The following is an 11,338-nucleotide window of genomic DNA, read 5'->3' as shown; positions in this document are numbered from 1 at the left end:
TGCGCTTGCCTCCCACCCCTCCCCAGCCATACTATGTGCCTCCCTAGAACATCAGGCAGGCTTTCTTCCGGAAGCCAAATGCTTCCCTTGTACTGGAATGCAGGCATCAGCATCAAAGAAACTGGTAAGTCGGAAGAGACAAGGACTGATTTTACTATCTTTTAAGTAGAAATTATATATAGAATCACATAAGTATCAAAAAACACATGAAAGAAACACTTTGTAGTTGCAACAGTTCTGAGATCCTTTCTCTAGCTAAGTCTCTCTATTAATTTTTTCATAAATAAATGTGAAGGCAGAGGTCACTGACTGAATGTGGAATGTCTTTCTTGGGGAACACTTCTGCACGTCCACACTGGCACAGAGGTGCTGATCTCCATGGACAATGCACAGCTTCCCGAGACATTCTCATACTCCTGGATAAGGCCACTGAGGATGTTTTTTCATGTAAATCAAGAGATAGGCCGTTTCTCCCCTGTGGAAACAAAGAAAAGGCAAAACAAGATGTATGTTTGAAGACACAGGCTGCAAGTAACCTCCCAGGTTTGGTCCTGCTCAGCTTTTTGAGGTTCGTGTCAACTGAACCAGCCCTCTCCAGTGTTCCCTAAGGCATCATATTGACTCCCTGGTAGCACTGTAGCTTACAGGAGGGATTCTGCTCTCCTGCATCTCCAGTACACCCCTGACAATACGCGGTTCAAACTATTTGTCTTCCCTCTCTTTGCTACCCTCATTCCAAACCGCAGAGCAACATTTGGTAAAAACAGATACGTTTGATTACCAGTGGAGGTTGGAATGCCCATAGGTGCATTTCACGTCATCCCACAATACCTAGAGAAGAAAAACACAAGAGGAGGCTGGTAAAAGCTCTCAAGAGATGGGCACATTGTAATATCAGCACAGCAGTTCTCTTAGGAGTGGTATAAGTGGTACTTCCAGGAACTAAACACCCTTTAATAAATGAGTTTATCAGTTTTACTCCTTGAGGAAAAACAGTTCCTTTCCTTCTTCTGAACACATACATTAAACAGATCCAAAGTACATAAAGTAGGGTATACAGCCAGTGGCTGCTTCTGCAAACCGGAACCCAAGGCCTTGTTTGGTACAGAAGCTAGAGCAGCTCTGCCCTCAGCTCAACTGTGGTAGAAGAATGAGGCGCACAGAGCTCTGCAGCTTCTATTTTCTTCCCTGGTTCTCTATAATTAGCAGTCAGACAGACTGGATGAGAGCTGGAGGAGTATCCCCGAAGCTACAAAAGAAATGGGGATTTGTGTCCTCACCTGGCAAACCTCAGAGTCATTGAAGCAATACCATTTACACTCTGTGAGACTTCGAACGTAGGCACAGTAGTGTCCACAACTAATTGATCCTGAATGAGCAACGACAGCAAAAAGGTCATACTGCCAGCCAGCCTGTGAAGAACCACAAAGAGTAGCTTTCAGTGCAGCAATTTTCATTTGCCATTGGCTGAAGAGGGTAAGCAGCCAGGACAGCAAGAAGGTGTTCAGCAGCCAGGACAGCAAGAACGTGTGTTCCGTGGGGAAAAAGGAGACAGATTAGATTGGCCTTGAGGATCCTGCTTTTTCTGTTCCTACCCTCAGAGTTTTGCCTGCCAGCTATGGGCTGGCAGCCTCCCTGGCTTCCTGAATACAGAAAGGCTGTAGGACAGCAGAGGGGCTGCAAAGGGGTTACACTGCAGCCAACACTTCACCACTGAGGTCTGGCTGTTGCCATACTTTCCCCTGTTATTTCTCTGTAAGGGATCTACCCTCGGCTGCCTGGCAAAGCTGCCACCTCCCTGCTAACCTCAACTCTGTGACAAACAACACTACATGGGAAACTGCCAGGAATGGAATTCCCCTGTCTTGGACTGGTGACCTCTGCAAAGCAGTAGGTCTGCTGCTCACACTGAGATCATCTTGAGCTAGAGGCCAAACTGCATGACAGAAGTTGCCTCTAAAAGACGCTGTTTACAATGCCTGGATTTGGTCATCCAGGTGAACTGCTTTAGTCTTTTCTTTAGTATATTTAGAAATGGAAGAAAAATGTTATGCTAAACACTCACAAAAAAAAAGAAGTTGGGGTCTTACTTGTAAAGCCTCTTTTTTGTCCTTATGGTAGAAAGCTCCAGTTATGATGCCTTTGGTGATTTAATCTGAGTACAGAAAGTTGAATGATGCCTGAACGACTCAAAACCATAGGATGTGAGACAGCACCAGGCACAGGTAAAGCCTGGGATATAGCTTTTTAAAACAGGTGCTTTGAACTGAGGCAAGTGTTGATGTCGACTCTTAAGTTGTTATGAAACTTGAGCAGAGGGGAGGAGAAAACGCTCTTTTTAAACAGGGCATTAGGAGTATCTCACCTTTTCATTGTCATCTGCTTGGCACTGACTTTCTGTCAAGACTGCATTGAAATCTAGGTCTTGTGGGAATGGCAGATAGTGACTAAGCTTGTGAATGTAGGCTGATTTTTCGAAGCAGAAGCGCTTCAGGTGTATGGTCAGGGTCTGTGGCAGATGGACTAGCTTCATGCTCTGTAAAGCAATAAATAACACAATTGAAAACCAAGGAACAAGCCCTGGTGAGGTGGGCTGGAAACAACCATTGCCACCCAATGAATGCAGCCCAGAGAACAGTCAGAGCTACAATGAATGATTGCCAGTTCCACTGAACAGCAGATGCCTTTGTAGCTCATCTGAAGCTGGGATAAGCAAGTTTCTCAACTTCAGCATTGGATGTCTCAAGGGCTTTCATTTCTAACCTGCTTTCTTAACTCTGGGTTAGTAGCACCAGGTAGGTAAGGAGAGGCAAACCCAATTTTCTTGTCATATGTGGCCATCCCTTCCAGCACCACCTTTGTTGATGTTACTGCTGCTGCCATGGCTGCCACCAAGACATATGGATGCATTGTGGCCTTGGAGGCGACTCAATGGTGATAATGTTGTGGAAAGTGCCTCTGAGCCTTGAGCTGAAGGAGTCTCCCCCCCAGCCTCTCTTTGCCAGCTGATGAATTAGCTGTTTCATGAAGAGGCAAACTCATGAAGAGATCCACACTGTAAAAAATGGGGAGCCCAGTGGAAAGCAGGGAAGAAAGGAAATCACCCTCCAATATCCTACATTCATGTGTATGCACAGCTCCAGTAACATGTTCTTGTCTACCCCTGGAGCTGTGCAGCAGTGTAGAGCCTCACAGCAGAAATACAACAAAGAATCATAGAATGGTTTGGGTTGGAAATGACCTTAAGATCATCTAGTTCCAACCCCCCTGCCATGGGCACGGATGCCTCACACTAACATAAACCAACTTCTCTGCCAGTACAGAAATGCTACAATCCTTGGTGACTTACATGAAAACCCACAAAATCATTCTTTTATTGCTAGAGCTACATTTAGAGTAAGGAACTTCCTAACAGGAAAGATGCATGTGCTTTATATCTAGCTGACATTGCTGCACTGACAAAGCTTTGTATTGTTGTTGATCTCCTCAAACTTGAGGAGTCCTGTCCCCACCCTTCCCAGTCCTAAAGGGAGTTCTGTGCAGAAGAGAAATATGGGGAAATAATTATCCGATTACCTGCAGAAAGGGTGTTTTCCTTCCACATTGGTCACAGAAACACATGTTGTGATCAGTCAGTTCTTCTGGGTGGAAAAAGTGTTGCAGACAGTCCTTCTACGAAGACAGAGGAGATTTCTTTCAACTGAATTCCTTCAAGCTGGATTTCTATTTTTACTTCTTTTTCACGGGGTACAAGCAAACAGAAAAGCTACAGAAGGCATATTATATTCAAAGGACAAAAGATTGCCAAAAAAAAGGCACCTCTTTTCTTCTTAGCTGCTGCTGTGATTGCATTAATTGGAAGAAAAAAAAGTAAAGTACTTTATGAAAGTCTTTTATACCTACTTCAAATGTTAGGGGTTTTGAAAAAGTTTCCTTTAGGCTGAAACAGCATAAAGTGGTCAGAGAATAAATAAGGCCCAGTGGTCCACTGTCACCTGAGAAACCCACTGTCTATTTTGTGGCATCACCTAGATAGCCACTATCACTGCTGCATCTCGATACCAAACAGAAGTACTGATGTAACAGTAAAAGAACACTGCACTGAGCAAATGTAGTGTGTCTGGCCAGGGATTACAAGTTACCTAGGGCACCTCAGTCTGGTATCTAAGTTCTTACAGGTACTCATCACTGTGTAGTATGAGTCTTTGAGCCTTACAGAGTATTTAGTCAACACTCTTTTTAGAAAGGTGATTCAAGGACTTTATTTTCTATCCCCAAAATGGAACACAATTTTTGAGAAATTCAGAAACCCTCAAAATAAAGAAGAAATGTGAATGAGAAAAGATCACCTCAGAGTACCAGACAAACACCCTGAAGAGATTCTTACAGACATTCTAGGCAAGTCCCAGGAGACACCAGTTCTGCAAAGAGAAGGCTCCCACAGTAAACAGAGGGTAACCTTCTTCCTAAGGGAACAGTGCTGGCACTGACTTACCAGAGTCTTCAGCATGCGGCAATTGGCATCCAGCAGCGGGAGTGGAAGGGTTAACATGCAGCTGTTCCTCTTTTCCTCAAAAGAGCATTTCTGACAGGCCAGATGCTCCTGTATGCAGATAGTGTACAAGTCATTCAGTTCTTCAACCTGGAGAGGTAAAAAAAAGTCCAAAACAAGGCTTATGAAGAACAGAGCTGAGGCATTTCACTCTGTGGGTAGGAAAGCCCGTGTGGACACATTTCTTCACACAACCTTGCTGCTTTAAGGCTTGATGACAGATCTGACACTGACTTCCATGAACAAAGCGCTTCCCACCATTTAATGGGGAACAACTACTTGCCTCATCCCATAGCAGAGGGGAAAGACACAGCCTATAACAAGACCAGACAGTTAAATATCTGCTTTGATAAAGAATTTTACTGTTTTGCTTGGAACTGCAGCAGGAGCCTGTCTTCTGTATGAATAAAACTGTGGCAGTGGGTTGAGGAAGAGTCACTTTTCTCTTTCTTTCCACAGCTCCCCTGGGAGGAACAGTCATAAACATAACATACTAACAGTGAATAATTGCAATGAAATGCACATGGTTGACTTCAAAGAACTGAGAAGCTGTGTCAAGACACACCAGTGTTGCAAAAAATCAAACTTTTTGTTATTAATTGGCTCTCCCATTAGAATGGAGACCCTGGCATGCCCAAAAAGTAGAACCAACAGAAGTTAACTGTGATTCATAATGTTGAAGCCTATGAAATCAAGATGCCCTCTCCCATTAGACCACACATGACAAGGGCCAAAAGACCTTGTGTTCTTTTCAGTGATTGTTCTTACCAACTCTGGCTTGTTCATCTGCCTCTTTATCAAGTTCCAGAGAGTCAGAAAGAGCTGAGCAGCATCATGCTGCACAAACACTGAACAAACAGAAAACACAACCTCAATCAGTATAATGAACAGCACTCAGCAGACTTCTCACAGATGGCAAAGGGAGATTCATTTTCCCCCATCAGATCCAGTGTCTTCTTCCCTTGACACTCCCTGCCAGGGACAGAGCTTAGGCTGGAGACAAGCTGCAGTGTCTCCATATGACCCACGCAGGCAGTGGGAAAAGATGGGAGGGCTCAAATGCCCCATTGTAGAACCCAGTGCAAAGTCATGTCATTGTCGGTGGATGCAGTGCTGTCCTTTTTTGGCTTTTATATGATAAAGATGAGGGCATTTGGATATACTGTGTGTATATGTACACATAAACAGACCCTCAGCATCCCATTGTCACTGATCCCCCGTGCATTTAACATTCTCCTTTGGGACCCTGCCCAGGTGGGAGGTTAAGCCAGCAAATTCTTTTCTCTGCCCTTATAACAAGGAACAGGAAGGATATGGTTTCTATCCTTGTGGATCTGGGTAAACTCAGTGTCTTTTCCACACGATCCCTTCCTTCTAATAATAAATAGCAGCTCTTTCACTATTATCATGCCAGTATAGCAAGACAAATCAAAGTATAAGCTGTCTTCTCTCTGCCCTGCACAGCCCTTTCCCTCTGGCCAGTATCAGGAGCTGAGACTTCTAGCAGTCTGACAGTCTTCCTACCCTTTGGACGTCAGCAAGGATATCTAGCAGGGGCTTTCTCTTGTATTTTTCCCTCTTCACAAGTAAGACACAGCATGTCTCTCACTATTAGGAGAGCTATAAAGAGCACTACATCATCATGTACCTAAATCCCCACATTTCTGAATCTCTGAATGAGACGTCAGAGTTTGCACTGCTTGTTAATGCTTGAAAATTAACACCCTTGATCTGCAGACAGAGGTGGGCATGAGGTGGCGCTGCTTACATTTCACTTTGAAGACTGAAAGACAGACAGCGAGGGCCTCGGGATTAACAGCTTTCCGCTTGCCACACTGCATCTCCTCCAGCAGCCGGAGCATTTGGTATGGGACATTCCTTTTCTTCTGCTCAGCCCGTAGTGGCACCGTGATCCTATAAAGAGAAATGACATGAATGGTAATGGAGTGGCATGATGGAGAAATACTACACATCACACCTGAAGAAGCAGAGGGGGATAGCACAGACAGCAACTCAAGAGGAACCAGAATGGGCTTGTTTCCAGCAAAAGAAGGAAAAAGGGGAAGCAGATACGTGCACTAGCTCATCCCACAGTGCAGGCTGACAGTTCTAAAGTAAAAGGCCACAATTCTAAGTTGGCCTGCTCCTGAATAAGGGGCAAACTGAGCAGGACCTGAAGTGCTTTCTGGGCTCTAGAAAAAACATTCTGGTTACAGCCAGTTTTAGATCTGTTCTTGCCTCTCAGCTGTTCGTGCCTTGATTGCCAACATAACCTTAACCTTTTCTCAGCATGTATATAATGCTTGTATTTCAAATAGATGCCAGTTGGAGAGCTCTTTACCCTCCCTAAATTCATTGCAGTCCACAGGTTTTTCTATTTCTTTCTTCAAATACCACTGGTAACCTAATATCTCATTATGTAGCTTTGCCCATTTATGACACTTCTTAACTCTGTGTGTCCGTAATTTGTCTTCTTCCCTCTTTGCACAATGGTGAGCATGTAAGAAATTTGGAGAAAGGAGGACTGAATAGGAATGATCCACTTAGACTATTAAAGCTGCAATGAGCTGGGTAAACTAAAAGCAAATCAAACCAGTTACTAGTGTGGTTGGTAGGGAGGCAGAAGCCCAAATCCTCCTCACAAACAAGTAGGGAGCACAGTCAAGCAAAACAAAATAACACTATTTTTTTCCCCTCTGCAACAACACTTACTCTTCTGTATCAGATGCTAGCCAGGACAGAGGACAGAGGATCACAATAAGTTTACATTTACATGCTTAAAGTTACAAAATGAATAGTGGGTTACACGCAACACATCCTTTAGTTACAGCAGCCTATGAGTAAATGAGGAATAAAATCATATCCTGTACAAAAAAGAGAGATACAAGTCTTGAAGACTCAGTTCAAGGCTGTAGCTTACCAGCCTGCAAATGGCACATGAATCAGAGATGACTAACAAGTCATCTGCAACTGCTACCTTTGTAGGGCCTAGTCTGTGTATGACAGACACAACAAGGCAGAGACCTTGCTGAGTGAGCTGAAAGCACTTTGCTAGCACCTTGATGAGCCAAGCCTTCAAATGTACCTCGCATGTAAAAAAGGAGTGGAGACACCAGAGCAACAATGGAAGTATCTCAGGTAGTTCAAAACAGTGATACCTTCGAAGTATCCTTGTGAAGCGTATATTCATGAAGAACACTTGGAGCAGAGAGTTCAGGCAGCAGCTCTGTCCAATGTTGTAGAGACCAATTGCTTCTGTAGGCACAGAAAAAGAGGAAGTGAGGCCCAGAAATAGATATAATAAAAGAAAGTGGAAAATACTTGAAAGAGGCAAACTCCTCTTGCACATATTCAGACATTCAGGATATAGGCGCAGCATCTTGGTCAGACCTGAGAAAGTCTTCAATCTTATTCTTATGTTGCTCAAGCAGATAACATGTATTTTTGTTTGGCAACTTACAGGAAAAATCCAAATAAGCCTGGATTATGGCACTCAGATGTCTCCCTGCTCCTCTCTTTTCAGTCCTTTCATAACACAACTAGACATAAAATAAAAACTGCACAGAAGCCAAAAGATGCCTGTATGAGGATATTTATTTACCCTTTTACACAGCCAGGCCTAATAACAAGATGAAGAGCTGCATGTGGGACCGCACCCTAGCTGTCCACCATACAGGCTTCAGGTTTCCCCTTCAGTCTACCTCTGCTGTTCTTTGTCTCCATTTCAAAGAAAGGAACTAGCTTGAGAGAAGTGGAAAAAAGAAGTCACAGCTGTTCATTCTGCTTCTAAAAAGACAGCATATTCTGTGCCCCGAAGTAGTATAAGTAACCATGATCAGAAATGAGAAGGTTCTCTTCTGAATTCATCACCAAAGGGGGAGAGGACATGGAATGGGAACTCCGAACAACTCTGTAACGCGTAGAGTTGGTGTTAAGGGTGGGCTGTATCTGGGATAGAACAGTATGTACACCTGAAATACTGCTGGAAGCTTTTGAGCGGCCGATCTAGTGATGCAGCAGAATAACTAGGGCCTAGTCCATGGTTCAGCAAATGCAGAAGCAATGCTGGCTGTATTTGGAAAAAGAAAGGGACAGCATCTAAACCTTTTTGGCTATAGTGGCCAATCTGAGGACTTAAAATGGGAAAAAGCTCAGAGATCCTCATGTAATCCCTTTCCAAAAAAACCCAACCAAAATGGTTACTTGGCAGGGCAAAATGAGAATCACCTATATATTCCTCAGTGAAGAGGTAAAGAATAGGAGAAAACATAGGCTAAGGACCGAGAATGGAACAGCAGGTATTAGAAAGTATGAGTGAAGAGCAGACAAAACATTATTACCGTTTTTTAAGTCTGCCACACCAAAGACTGACGTTAGCCTCTGGACTTTGGCCTTCAGGTCTTCAGCTTCCTCTTCTTTATTTTGTACTTTTGCTTCTGCCTTCGTAGGCTCACTTAGTGCCATCTCTAGTTTTTTGCTTGTTTCTTGACGTCCGCTTCTTTGTCCCATCAACAATACTTTACAAAGACAGAAGGGCTGCATAAAGACACAGAAATATCAGAAAGAGGAGTAGCACCCAGAAACACAGGATCTGTCTTTGAATGTGATATTTTCATTATGAAAAAGATGGAATGTCAATAAAATTAGTAAGATTACTGAAACAGCGTTTGATATATTTAAATTAACGTGAGGTATTGTAGGTGTGCTGGCTTTTGGCAAGGTAACAGACATGGAGCTTGATGGCATTTGCATATCTTGTTCTCTTCCTTTTGTGGCTAAACAAATAAATGAACCTCTGGTTCCATAGAAACAGCTCCACTGGGAACTGCAGATATCCCTGTTCAGGAAGACTTGATAAATAAAAATAAATAAAACTGTGCAAATGGCAGATGTTGCAAAACTCCTCTGTTTAGTAAAAGTAATGCTTTATGACTGAAGTATCCCAAGCATTCAAAAGGGCAAATTTCACCTTCTCTAGCCTTTTGAGTTGATAAGCATTAGTTTGTTTTCTGTACTGGGCTCTCAACTTTTTCTAGTCACAGCTCTACTGTGGCACTTTGAACTGCAATTTTAAAAGCATTTAAGCACCTAAATATCAGTTTGTTTTTATGCTCCTTTAAGTGATCACAGGCAAAGTAACTGTTTAAGCAAGAGAACCATTATAATGCCTTGATTTGTAAGGGAGTATTGAACAGACTATTACGCTTGGCAGTCTCTCATAACTTATCTCCTGGCTACTTAAATAAAAGATTAAAAAAGTCACCAAACTAAGCAAAGTAAAAATACACAGGGCAAAGCAATGTGACGAATGTTTGAATGCACTGACATTGAAATGAAAGTTTTTTAAAGCCCACTTCCAACAGGAAGGCAGAATCAGAAAAAAAATAAAAATGGTATGCTTAGGGAAGAATTCATGAGGACAGAAAAACAAAACACAAACCAAATGCTCAAAAATTATTATTCTGCAAATACTAAATGGCACATAAACTGAACCTGAGGCCAGCTGCTGAAAGAATGAAGAATAAACAAAAAATCCTGGTTCTACTTCTCACAAAAAGAAAATCTATGCTTTAAAAGCATGTTATTTTTCAGATTAACTGTGCCTAATAATGTTAAATATCAAAGTTTCTTAAGATTCAGGCAGCGGCACTAGAAATTAGGTTTCCCTCCACCCCTCCCACCCCCACCTCCACCCCAGTTATTGCATTTAATCTCAAATATACTTTTTCCCAATGGTACTTTTGAGTCTTTACTTCTGAATATTACTTTTGAAGTCTAGATGTCATAGACTCAGATTCTCTAAATATTTTCAAATTTGCTGAGAAGTTTTACTGGAGGGAAGAAAACAAACTCAGACATTCAATGATAGATTCAAAAATAGCATTTTTTATATCCAAACCCAGTGATTAGAATAGCTATGCAGGAAAAGAGAACTTTTATTTTATTTCTCCCTTGGCAAAGCAGTGTCTGAACTCACTCTGCCTCTTCCCCCAGCAATGATTTAATGAGGCATTCAGGTTTCTGAAAGCCCAGCTGGAGCACAAGCCCATCTGTGCTTGTACCATGAGAGCCACTGGCTTTAGTTGGTACAGGAGGTAAGTAATACTCACAGCCAGTGGGGATGCCAAAAGAGACAGAAAGGAGGGGGATAGGTAAGGCAGAGGTACCTAAACAACAGCTAAAGATGTACTGGGGATGAGGGATGAGACAGTTTTTGGCAGGAGAGGTAGGATTAAGGTGGCAGTGGGTGAACGAGCAAGCTCACGTCTAAAAGGGTTTGGGTGACTTGAGAAATAAGTAGCAAGATGTTAGGGCAGATACAGAGATGGGAAGATTTGGGTCTCTGGTTTGATAAAACCCTCCCCCAGGCACAACTAGTAGGAACCCCAGTGTGGGAGCACAAACACAATTTCCCAGTCTTTGCACAGAACTGCCACATTTTGGCTATCAGAAATATTCCTAAGATTTGCACTTGACCTTCCTTTCCCTGCATAATTGTATAAAAACCTGGTGAGGAGCAGGCTCCCCTCTTGCCCACACTTTCTCTCTCACTAGAGAAGCAGGGTTGTTTCTCAGTTTCGTTTGCACACCAGGGGTAGGACTCAGTACCGCTCCCTCAATGCACATGGCTTGGCCACGCTAAAACCAGTCAGAGAAAAGGTAGCGGCAATACCCTCATACCCTCCATCCGATAATCACTGAGCCCTCTTACTTGCCCTCAGCCTGTCCAGCCTCCTCCCTTTCACCCTAGCCTGCTCCGCAGCCTATCCATCCTTCCAAGACACC

The 11,338-nt window shown here is 43.1% G+C and overlaps 1 protein-coding gene across 1 annotated transcript; it reads right to left on the bottom strand.

Moving 5' to 3' along the window:
- Positions 1 to 408: 408 nt before the first annotated feature.
- On the bottom strand, positions 409 to 9,061 carry USP18 (ubiquitin specific peptidase 18). Its single transcript, XM_010024734.1, has 10 exons — positions 8,893 to 9,061; positions 7,711 to 7,807; positions 6,321 to 6,466; positions 5,321 to 5,400; positions 4,496 to 4,642; positions 3,577 to 3,672; positions 2,366 to 2,536; positions 1,281 to 1,412; positions 782 to 831; positions 409 to 475 (listed from the first exon to the last, which is right to left on the bottom strand). The coding sequence occupies exons 1-10, from the start codon at positions 9,059 to 9,061 to the stop codon at positions 409 to 411; spliced, it is 1,155 nt and encodes a 384-aa protein (XP_010023036.1).
- Between the last annotated feature and the right edge of the window lie 2,277 nt (positions 9,062 to 11,338).

The sequence above is a fragment of the Nestor notabilis genome, unplaced genomic scaffold (genome assembly GCF_000696875.1).
Source record: "Nestor notabilis isolate BGI_N333 unplaced genomic scaffold, ASM69687v1 scaffold28650, whole genome shotgun sequence".
In the NCBI taxonomy this organism is placed as follows: domain Eukaryota; kingdom Metazoa; phylum Chordata; class Aves; order Psittaciformes; family Psittacidae; genus Nestor; species Nestor notabilis.
This window is presented reverse-complemented; position numbering and strand designations above follow the sequence as displayed.